The 11,679-nt window shown below is 42.1% G+C and overlaps 1 protein-coding gene across 2 annotated transcripts in view; it reads left to right on the top strand.

Moving 5' to 3' along the window:
• LOC143282850 (uncharacterized) overlaps nucleotides 1-8,807 on the top strand; it is a 21,035-nt gene extending 12,228 nt beyond the window's left edge. The window contains exons 2-4 of one of the 2 annotated variants that reach the window (XM_076588687.1): nucleotides 2,196-2,505; nucleotides 2,543-3,462; nucleotides 6,602-8,807. In XM_076588687.1, the coding sequence (XP_076444802.1) occupies nucleotides 2,277-2,505; nucleotides 2,543-3,462; nucleotides 6,602-7,753 (2,301 nt within the window). In that variant the 5' untranslated portion in view covers nucleotides 2,196-2,276 and the 3' untranslated portion in view covers nucleotides 7,754-8,807. Of the gene's footprint in view, nucleotides 1-1,021; nucleotides 1,317-2,195; nucleotides 3,463-6,601 lie in introns of those variants that run through there. The other variant, XM_076588686.1, reaches the window with a different exon arrangement.
• The last annotated feature ends 2,872 nt before the right edge of the window (nucleotides 8,808-11,679 follow it).

The raw sequence follows: 11,679 nt of genomic DNA, 5'->3' as shown, positions 1-11,679 counted from the left end.
GACACCCAACACTCTTTGCAGGCGCTATGGGATGGTGACGGTCAGTTATGTCCACTGCTTGTATATACTGTGGTGGTGTGACAGTCGACTGTTCTCAAGGCTGGGTGGGGGTTCTGTCACGTACCAACATGATATGTAAGCTGCATTGTTCAACCACGCAGTGTTAACAGAAGGTGGGGAAATGGCCTTGGGTGTCAGTTGAACTCCCACTCAGTGTGAGTGGGGTTATAGATCTCTCTCTCTCTATATATATATACCTCAAGGCTCAACGCGTGGCTTATATATCAGAGATTGACGTGAGCTTACAGTTAGGCTAACAGTGGAGTGAGAGCTGTATGGTCAATGGTTTCTCCGCTGCTAAGGAAATTCATTTACATCTTTTGTGAAGGACTAAATGACTCTCAAACTAGGAGACAAGATTGCACTGGCTCCGAGTGCTGCAGCCTTTGGGGCTAGTTGGCAGTTGGGGATCATCCCAACGTTGACTGTCCTCCCAAGAGACAGTTGGGACCACTGTTGCTTTCTCAGCCGTTCTGATGGTGGTAAACATGACCTGTCATACTTACCCACACATGTCTGCGACAGCTTAGTGTAAGAAATATATTGTGCTTCTGCCAACCCAGGTTTGGGTCAAGAATGTCATATTTGTGTCAGTTTCCTGTTTCTCAAGGAGGTGTCACTGTGTTTGGACAAATCCATATGTGTAACACCACATCTGCTCGAATGATGCCTGACAAGCAGCAAAACCTAACAAGTCAGGCCTTAAGTGCATTCTACATATTTGTATACCTATCAGAATGGATTTCTTCTACAGAATTTTTCTACAGGACAAAAACTTTTGTTGCCATGGGTTCTCTTTCAGTGCACAAAGTGCAGCTGCACACCAGACCTTGGTTTATAGTGTCACCTGAATGACTAGACGCTTGGTTTGATTTCCAGTCAACTTGGGAGGAAGTGTGAGACCAGGATTTGAACCCAAACCATCATGGACACTGTATTGGCAGATGAGTGACTTAACTCTTTCCATACGAACGGTGAAAGAGACGACGTTAACAGCATTTCACCCCAGTTACCATCATCAAAATATTGCAAGCGGAAGGCTCTTATACTGAAGACGTGAATGTTGACAAAGAATACCACAGTTCTGATGACGGAAGCTAAAGGTTGGGTCATTCAGACACCCACTGGACATCCGATGGGTCTGTGTAGAGGAGAAGAGAGGACTGGCCGTACTGAGTGAGTTAACCATTCTGCCACCTTCCTGCACAAAGTCAGACAGCAGTAGAAAGAATGAAAACATGCGTCATTTGGATATGGTGAGCTGAATGCTGAAATGTTGATTGATTTTATAAGTGTGATGAATTTTTGACAGTAGCACACATCACTTTGTCCTGTCATTGCACCAACTGAAACGAAGCTGAAGAACGCACAGTTTGCACAAACCAGAATACTTGCAGTATTCCTAAATTGATTGCATGTTTTTGAACAGTGTCTTAGTAGAAGAAATGATGCCATATAATAAGATCCCACATTTATATAATAATAATTTATGTGTGACGAGATCCATTCAAATGAATATGAGAAGAGAGTATGGCTTTCGTTTCAAAGGTAAACAATGGCAAACTTTTGCTTGGAGGTGTATTACTGAAGCCTGACACCCATGTCAGAGGAAAAGTTTGTAAGTTATTTCTGCAGCAAAAATCAGAGGAAAGAGCATGATCCATCTGTTACATGCAGATATGCACGGTGTGCAGATCTATATGCAATGTGGTCAGGAGACAAGAGTGGGAAGATTTTTCACCCCCCTTTTTTCCCCCTTCTTATCTCCCATTCCTGCAGTATTTGGCAGACTTTAAGGCCAGGCTAGCATGTTGGGTCTTCACTCTATGTGCAGGGCAGATAGTATGCTATTGTAGTTTCGCATATGTGTTACTGTAGTTTTGCATATAAAAAGCTTTCTGTATTTATTTGGATCATTTTATTCTGTGCTTTCTTCTTACTTACAGCTCTCATTGTCGGTCATTTCGCATCTCTATCTCTTTCAGTGCATTTCTCAAAAAAATAATGGATACAATTTAGAATTGAAGAGGACTTTTTAGGAAATAAAAAGTTCCCAAACAGTTAATAATCTTCTTGTTGCAGATTCTCAGTTGATTAAAGTTTAGTATTTTTAAAGTACATTCTTCTTGTTGCAGATTGTGCAGCAAGTTGACTACTGAGAGGCAGGCCCGACAGACAAGAAAACTGCAAAAGACTGAGAAGTAGAGACAGAGTGAATGGTACCATGGGATAACCGTATGACGCGTGCTGTGCTGGGTTTGACAGGCGCCATGTTGTCCACGCTGATGGAGGTCACCTACTCCTACGCTTACTCCCTCTATCTCTTCTTCCGCACGGCCTGGCCCCTGTCTCTGGTGTATGGCCCCCCTCTCCAGGCCCCCTCCTCCAAGACTCGGAAACACATCAGAGAAGCCATCAACCACCTGAAAAACGAGCAGAATGGAGGCGGGGTGGAGGGGGAGGGTGGGGAGGATCGTGTCAGGCCCCATCCTGGACCTGCTGCCCAGGGAGGAAGACGTCCTGTCGGTGGTGGACCCAGTGGACGGGTTTGACATCCTGCAGCATGCAGTCATTGCAGGCCGGAAGGACGTGGTTATGAGGCTGCTGCGTCTGGGCTGCTGCCCCAACCGCTACCACTGCAGCCCCCCGCTCCACCTGGCGGCATACCTGGGCCGTACGGCCATCCTCCGCCTGCTGCTGTCGCAGGGTGCCGCCGACCCCATGGCCAGACGTGGGATGTGCTTCCCCAGGCCCCACCTCCCTGTGGGCTGCAAGATTGCCTACTTCGGGTTCTCCCAGCACCACGTCTACCACTGCTCTGGGGGCGGGGCTTCCAAGGCCGTGACCCCCATGCAATGCGCCATCCGGCAGAGGCAGCTGGAGGCCGTGCGGGTGCTGACCGATGCGTTGCGCAGCCATCTGGCCCTGCAGAAGAAGAGGTCCTCCGCCCAGGTCTTCAGCCCGCTGGAGTGCCTCCAGTTTGCCTGCAAGGAAGGGGCGTCGGAGTGCATCCAGTTCTTCGTGGACAACTTCCCGGAGTGCATCAACCAGTACGGCGCCGACGGCGACACCCCACTACTGACAGCCGTGCCCTGGGGGGAGGAGTGCGTGAAGATCCTGGTCAACAACGGCGCTGATGTGCACCTCCTGTCCCAGGCCATCAGTGAGACGGCGCTACACCGCCTGTACCGAATGAACATCGATGGCCTCTTCACCATCTATGACACCACGCGCTACCTGCTGACCACAGGCATCGAGCAGGACATCAACGCCCTCACCAGCCTGGGGGAGACCCCCCTGCACATGCTGGTGTCCCACGTGTCCTATGCCGGGGGCAACTACGTGGACCTCAGCCGTCACCACGTCACGAGGGCCCAGCTGCAGCCTGACTATCAGGCCCAGGTGATGTGACGTCAACGTTTTTCTCTTGTCCTCCTTGCTGTTCTCCCTTCCTTCCTCTCCTCCTCCCTTCCTCTCATATTGTTTGTGATCAGTGTTATTGATTTGGAAATTATTTTGTTTAGTTTTCTTAAAAGTGTATCTATATCTATATCTATGTGTATATATATATATATATATCTGTCTAGAGAGAGAGAGAGAGAGATGAAACACAATGTTTTATTCAAATAAAGGCCCCTGTCTCTGGTGTACGGCCCCCCTCTCCAGGCCCCCTCCTCCAAGACTCGGAAACACATCAGAGAAGCCATCAGCCACCTGAAAAACGAGCAGAATGGAGGCGGGGTGGAGGGGGATGGTGGGGAGGATCTGACTGAAGGGGTGTGACACGTACATGTATTGAGATAAAAGGAATTACATTTAACAGTTGTACTAATTAACTACAGCAGCATACTAGTATATGTACAGTAAACTGCACAAAATGAAAGCCAGACTAATACTACAACAATATACCACACGTCATAAAATACACTGACAGGAAAAAACAACAACAACAACAAATGAGAGAGAGAGAGATTGAGAAATGATAAAGCCTTCATTTTCCATAAATGAGTGGGAAAAGTGTATAAAAAACTATCATGGTTTAACTTTAACTTTTGAAAATTGACATAAAGATATATATATATATATATATATATATGCACTTGGTGTGGAAGGGGCTGGGGTTGGGAGCTAGTGGGGATGCGAGTTTTTTTAGATTCTCTCATTAGAGTCATGTTCACAATAGCCATTTTGTTCACCCCACATGGGAGGCAAGTATGCACAGCATGCAACAGCTGTATCTTTATGGATAATCATTTGTAATTTAACTTTATAGGTGATTATTCTCACAATTGTGTTGAACGGCGGTGGGCAGGTTGTGATGGCCATTTGGCAGCTGTTATAGTTTTCTGCGCTTGTATCTTATGTAAATGTTATTATATATTATGATATTATGGTCTAGGTTTACTACACGCCTATGTAATTGTAAATATAATTTCTCTATTTTATGTTCTAGGTTTTCTACATATCTACGTAATTGTAGATATAATTTCTCTATATTATGGTCTAGGTTTTCTACACGTCTGTGTAATTGTGAATATCATTTCTCTGTATTATGTTTTAGGTTTTCTATACATCTATGTAATTATAAATATCATTTCTCTGTATTGTGTTCTAGGTTTTCTACACATCTAATATCTGTGGAATTGTAAATATTTCTCTATTTTATGTTCTATGTTTTCTACACATCTATGTAATTGTAAATATCATTTCTCTATTTTATGTTCTAGGTTTTCTACACATCTATGTAATTATAAATATCATTTCTCTATTTTATGTTCTAGGTTTTCTACACATCTATGTAATTGTGAATATCATTTCTCTATTTTATGTTCTAGGTTTTCTACACATCTATGTAATTGTGAATATCATTTCTCTATTTTATGTTCTAGGTTTTCTACACATCTATGTAATTGTAAATATCATTTCTCTATTTTATGTTCTAGGTTTTCTACACATCTGTGTAAATCTCCTTTTTCTATATTAAGTTCTAATTTCTACATATACCCTTGTAGATGTACAGATAATATTATTCTGACACTGGCGTTGAACGGTGTTGGGCAGGTTGTGATGGCCATGTTGGAGCTGTTACAGTTTTCTGTGCATCTGTCCTATGTAAATGTCATTTCTCTATATTATGTTTTAATTTATAATATATATATATATATATATATATATATATATATATATATATATATATATATATATATTATATATGTATACCCATGTAAATTGATAGATGATGATTCAGACACTGGCGTTGAACAGCAGTGGGCAGGTTGTGATGGCCATGTGGGAGCTGTTAGTTTTCTGCACTTCTGTCCTATGTAAATCTATCCTATGTAAATCTCATTTCTCTGTAATATGCATGTAAATTGATAGATAATTATTTTCACACTGGGCGTGAATGAAACTGATAGATGATGATTCTGACACTGGCGTTCAACGGCGGTGGGCAGGTGGTGATGGCCATGTGGGAGCTATTACAGTTTTCTGCACAGAAATGTCATTTCTGTATTGTGTTGTAGGTTTTCTTCACAACTTTGTAAATGTCATTTCTCTATATTGTGTTGTAGGTTTTCTTCACAACTTTGTAAATGTCATTTCTCTATATTGTGTTGTAGGTTTTCTTCACAACTTTGTAAATGTCATTTCTCTATATTGTGTTGTAGGTTTTCTTCACAACTTTGTAAATGTCATTTCTCTATATTGTGTTCTAGGTTTTCTACATAACTATATATGAATGTCATTTTTCTATATTATGTTCCAGGCTTTCTACACAACTTTGTGAATGTCATTTCTCTATATTCTAGGTTTTCTACACAACTATGTAAATGTAATTTCTCTGTATTATGTTCTAGGTGTTCTACATGTCTATGTAAATCTCATTTCTCTATGTTATGTTGTAATGTCTATATACTTATGTAAATTTATCGATAATCATTCTCACACTGGCGTTGAACGGTGGTGGGCAGGTTGTGATGACCATTTGGGAGCTGTTACATTTATCTGCACATCTGTCCTGTGTAAATATCATTTCTCTATATTATGTTCTAATTTCTGTGTATGTATATATACCCATGTAAATTGATAGATGATGATTCTGACACTGGCGTTGAACAGCAGTGGGCAGGTAGTGATGGCCATGTGGGAGCTGTTGACAGTTTTCTGCACATCTATGCTATGTAAACCTCATTTCTCTGTATTATGTTCAAGGTTTTCTGCACAACTATGTAAATGTCATTTCTCTGTTTTATGTTCAAATTTTTCTGCACATCTATGTAAATCTCCTTTCTGTATGTTATGTTCTAATTTCTCTATACCCATGTACCTGGTAAATTGATAGACAATTATTCTAACACTTGGGATGAATGTCAGTAGGCAGGTAGTGATGGCCATGTGGGAGCTGTTGACAGTTTTCTGCACATCTGTGCTATGTAAACCTCATTTCTTTTTCTCTACATTTTGTTCTGATTTCTATATACCCATCCATGTAAATTGAAAGATGATGACTCTGACACTGGGGATGAACGTGGGTGGGCAGGTGGTGATGGCCATCCGGGAGCTGCTGCAGTTCAACGCGGACCCCCTGATGCTGAACGCTCCGGGGCTTCAGCCACTCAGCCGCATGCTGCACATCGCCCTGAAGGCCTGCCACCCCCAGGACCCCTGCGCCTGCGTGCGCTCCTCGCAGCCGGACGTCTTCATTGTGGAGTACCAGAACGACTACCGCACGCTGACAGAGGCCATGGGGGTCCTGCTGGAGCACGAGGTGCCGGTGGACTTCACCTGCCCCGCCGGCCACACCCCCCTCATCCTCCTCATGCAGTGCTTCCTCTTCGACAGTGTGGTGAGGATCGTTGGGCAGGCGGGGGACGCGCTGAGGGCGGTGAAGATGCTGGTGCATCACGGGGCCAACGTCAACTTCACAGACTCCTTCCAGGGTACAGCGGCCACCCTGGTGGCCATGATCTGTCGGCGCTGTTTTACTGAGCGCTCTCTCCGCTCGGACCCGGCCCTGCAGGTGGAGTACGCACGCTTCACCGATGACCTCCTCTGCCTGCTGCTACGCAGTGGGCTGGACCCCAACCACCGGACTCTGCGCAGCAGCCCTTTCCCCAGGGGCGGGACAGGCAACGCGCTCATCGAGTTCGTGCGCCTGTCGGAGCTGGCGGGCACGCGGGCGGAGTTTGAGCTGGTGCGGCGGTGGATGGTGACGCTGCTGCAGTGGGGGGCGGACCCCGACCTGGAGCCCTACCAGTCGGAGCCCATCATCTGCCACTCCCAAAGCTCCATCTTCCTCAAGCGGCAGGGCACCCAGCCCGTCAGCCTCTACCTGCAGAAGGCCCGCGAGCGGCAGAGCTCCCGGTCGGAGGCCAGCGCGGAGATGGTGGAGGGGGCGTGCAGCCTGCTGTGGCTGTTCTACAACTCCATGGGCCACAAGCCTCTCTACGACTGCCTGCACTCTGCCCGGGGCATGACCCGCTTCCAGCTGCTGGACTCCCACTCTGCGCTGGCCTCCAACCTGGACACTTTCATCTCCACCGTCCACGCCATGGCAGAGACCCCGCGCTCCCTCAAGCAGATGGCCAGGGTCAGCGTGTACAAGGCCCTGGGCAGGCAGGTGGTGAGGAGGGTTGACCATCTGCCCATCCCCTGGGCCGTCAAACAGTACATGTTGGATTTTTCTTCATAAACACTTCTTTCTTTCTTTTTTTTTTTTTGTTGTTGTTATTTTTTTCTCCTCAATTTTCTGCAGATGTGGTGAGTATAGGAATCTGTCTGTGCGTTTTAACGCTGAACACTTTTTTTCTTTTTTGTGTGTGTTTTTCCTCAGTTTTCAGTGGATGTGGTGTAGCGTATGAGGATCAGTCCGCTGTGGTTTGACATTTCCTTGAAAACTGAAACTGAAACTCCTGTTTGTTGTTTTCCCTCAAGTGCTTATAAATCACGCAATACCGTCGTAACTCTACACAGCCCGCTCCCTTCTTCTAGCCAGCAAAAAAAAAAAAAAAAAAAAAAAAAAAAGAAAAGAAAAAAAAAAGGGCGATATGTCAGTGAGATTATTTCCATGTTGGACCTTACACTACAGTTGGACATTCTGTCTGTGAACTGATTTATTATTATGGGATTATTTTTTTTTCCTTGTTGACGTGTGTGTGTTTGCTTCTTCTCTGTTTGAAAACAACAACAAATCACTGCATGTATATATATATATATATATATTGAATTTGTTTGATTTTTTCATAATGACTTCAGCACATCATTTTAGAAAGATGCTGAGTGACAGGATGGAACATGAATTTGAAAACAATTGGTGGTGGAAGGTGTTTTGTTTTTTTTTTTGGGGGGGGGGTGTTCATGTTTTTTCCCCCCTGCCACTTCCAGCTTAATTAAGTCCTGACTGACTTGATGTTGTTGTTGTTTTCATTTGTTATTATTATTTTCTTCTTTCTTTTTTTTTTTTTTTTTTTTTTTTTAAAGGTGGAAGGAAGTTTACTGCTCTGACAAATTGTTCAGATTGTTGACGCCTTGCCAAGGCTACTAGTAGGCCTGACCAGTGTACAGACTGAAGGTATTTCTTTTCAAACATGTGCATTTCTTGTTCCTGTTATATGCTGTTCACTTTCATGACTGTCCTCTGACGGGAGTCTACAGCTGTCAGTTCAAAGTGTGTGTGAGCAAACATGCATATATGATGTAAGCAAGCACACACCATGTACATGTGCATGCATATATATATATATATATATATATATATATATATATATATATATATATATATGTATAGAGAGAGAGAGAGAGAGAGAGATGACTCTGTGCAGATTCAGACACACGCACATACACACACACACACATATATATTATATATATATATAGAGAGAGAGAGAGAGAGAGAGTGATTGTGCAGATTCAGACCCCCCCCCCCTGCCTCCCCTCCCCCCCCAACACACACTCATACTCACACACACACACACAGACACACACACACACACTCACTCATACTCACACACACACACACACTCACACACACACACACACACACACACACATACACACTCATACTCACACACACACACACACACACACACACACATTAACATACACACAATATGTCAGGGAAAGAAAGAGATGATATTAAAAAAAAAAAAAGAAAAAAAAAGAGAAAAGATATGTATTAGGCATCAGTTGATGTGGTCATCTTAGAATGTGAATTCCTGCTTGGTTCAAAATCATATATGTAATGCCTGATGTTTGTTCTTTTATGTCAAGTCATGCATGCCACTTAACCAGTGAACAAGTCAGGATATCATTATGTCATGGCTGAATCATCTCTTTACATGTGTGTGTGTGTGTGTGTGTGTGTGTGTGTGTGTAAAACAGAGTGTGTCAAGACACAACTGTCAATGAAAACCAGATTCATTTAGTTTCATAAGTAAGTCCTGCTCAGTTTTTCCTATTTTTTCCTTTCTTTCTTTCTTTCTTTCTATAATCTTATTAAAAGCCACATCTACATTTTTTTTTTTCATGTTTTACTTTAAATTACCAAAAAAAAAGAATTTAAAAAGAAAATCTTGTGTTTCTTTATTTTCATTTCTTAGTTTACAAAAATCGCTCACACATGCGTACTCACAGGCACACGCGCGCGCGCACACGCACACACACACACACACACACACAATGCAGCCATCAGCATATATCTGCTGGGAAAAAGAAAAAGAAAAAGATTTTTATTATTTCCATCATATATTTGGTGTTTTATGTCATAAACTAATGGCAATTATCCAATAATGTTTTATGACGCAATTCTGATTCATAGTCATATGTATGTATGTTTCTTATGTTTTTGTTTATTTTAATTTTTTTTATACCTACGAGGTTGCAAAGAGTCAGATGCATAAAGTGTATGGTCTCATAAGCTCTGGGTTTTTGTTTATGTTTTTATTAAAAAATTTTTTTTTTTTTTTTTTTTACATATAATCTCTCTTTTTTTTGTTTGTTTTAGTTGGAGATGAAGGGAATAGATGCTAACCGTGTCATGTGTGTGTGTTTGTATTTTTGCAAGAAAACGTTTTTTTAGACACCAAACCAATCAAAATATTTCAAAAACCCTTTTTTCCCCTTGCAATGATGCTTATATTTCTCAAGAAAAGCATATATATATATATATATATATATGTATGTATGTATGTGCGTATGTGTGTGTGTGTGTGTATGTATGTATGTATGTGTGTGTGTATATAAGTGTGTGTGTGTGTGTGTAATCCAATTCCATATAAAGTCATTTCAAAGGTTCTAGTGATCTTAGTCTAACATATAAGAAGAAGAAGAACTGTCAGTTCATTTATTTTATGATGAAAAAGGGATAACGTTTCATTTTTTTCTAAAGGTTTCTTTTGAAGGTAAATTGGAAACAGGCTGTTTTTGAATAGAGGAGTAATCAATCATTGACGAGGATGTAAAAAAAAAAAAAAAAAAAAAAAAGCGAAACTCAAGTGCTGGCTCTGAGTGACTCAGGGGAGGTAACCTAGAAAGTGTGATGTGATTCATCCAAGAGTCGCAGAAATTTTTGTTATTGCCCTTCTGTTGAATTTTTTTTCTTTTTCTTGTTGTTTTGTTCAGGTAACCCATTTAAGGTGGGATACTTCTCCTCTCTTGAGCCGGAATATTGTATGTAGCGGGAATATTGTATTCGCTTTGATCACTGGCACTTTTAGAAATTTTCTTTTAATTTTTTCCTTGTGTGCATAAGGCTGCTGCTTTGGAATGTGACTTTTTGTAAAACAAAGGAATGATATATATATATATATATATATATGTATATATATATATATATTTGTTGAGTGATGGCCTAGAGGTAACGCATCTGCCTAGGAAGCGAGAGAATCTGAGCGCGCTGGTTTGAATCACGGCTCAGCAGCCGATATTTTCTCCCCCTCCACTAGACCTTGAGTGGTGGTCTGGACGCTAGTCATTCGGATGAGACAATAAACCGAGGTCCCGTGTGCAGCATGCACTTAGTGCACGTAAAAGAACCCACGGCAACAAAAGGGTTGTTCCTGGCAAAATTCTGTAGGAAAATCCACTGCGATGGGAAAAACAAATAAAACTGCATGCAGGAAAAAATACAAAAAAATGGGTGGCGCTGTAGTGTAGCGACGCGCTTTCCCTGGGGAGAGTAGCCCGAATTTCACACACAGAGAAATCTGTTGTGATAAAAAGAAATACAAATATATATATATATATATATATATATATATATAACACATAAATGGCCAAACTTTTCTTCACATCACGTGAAATTTTGCTGGTTTATTTCATCTGCCCCTGGCTTTAACATATCTGATTCATGAACACAATACGGTTGTTATTTTTGATAGCATTGTGTGGCACCATTGTAACAGGTCTACAAATATGGTTGTTCACATTAGGAGATAGATATTAATTTTTTTTATGGATGGTGAACAGTGTGTACAGACACTCTGCCAACAGAAAACCAATATTCGTTAATGTGTGTGTGTGTGTGTGTGAGAGAGAGAGAGAGAGAGGGAGAGAGAACACTTGTAATATTACCGGTCATTGAATGGAATTGGCCCCGAGTCATCATTAAAAGTCTCCCCC

Source organism: Babylonia areolata, chromosome 6, assembly GCF_041734735.1.
Source record: "Babylonia areolata isolate BAREFJ2019XMU chromosome 6, ASM4173473v1, whole genome shotgun sequence".
NCBI lineage: Eukaryota > Metazoa > Mollusca > Gastropoda > Neogastropoda > Buccinidae > Babylonia > Babylonia areolata.
The sequence above is the reverse complement of the archived record's forward strand: the minus strand, read 5'-3'. Positions and strand labels throughout refer to the sequence as shown.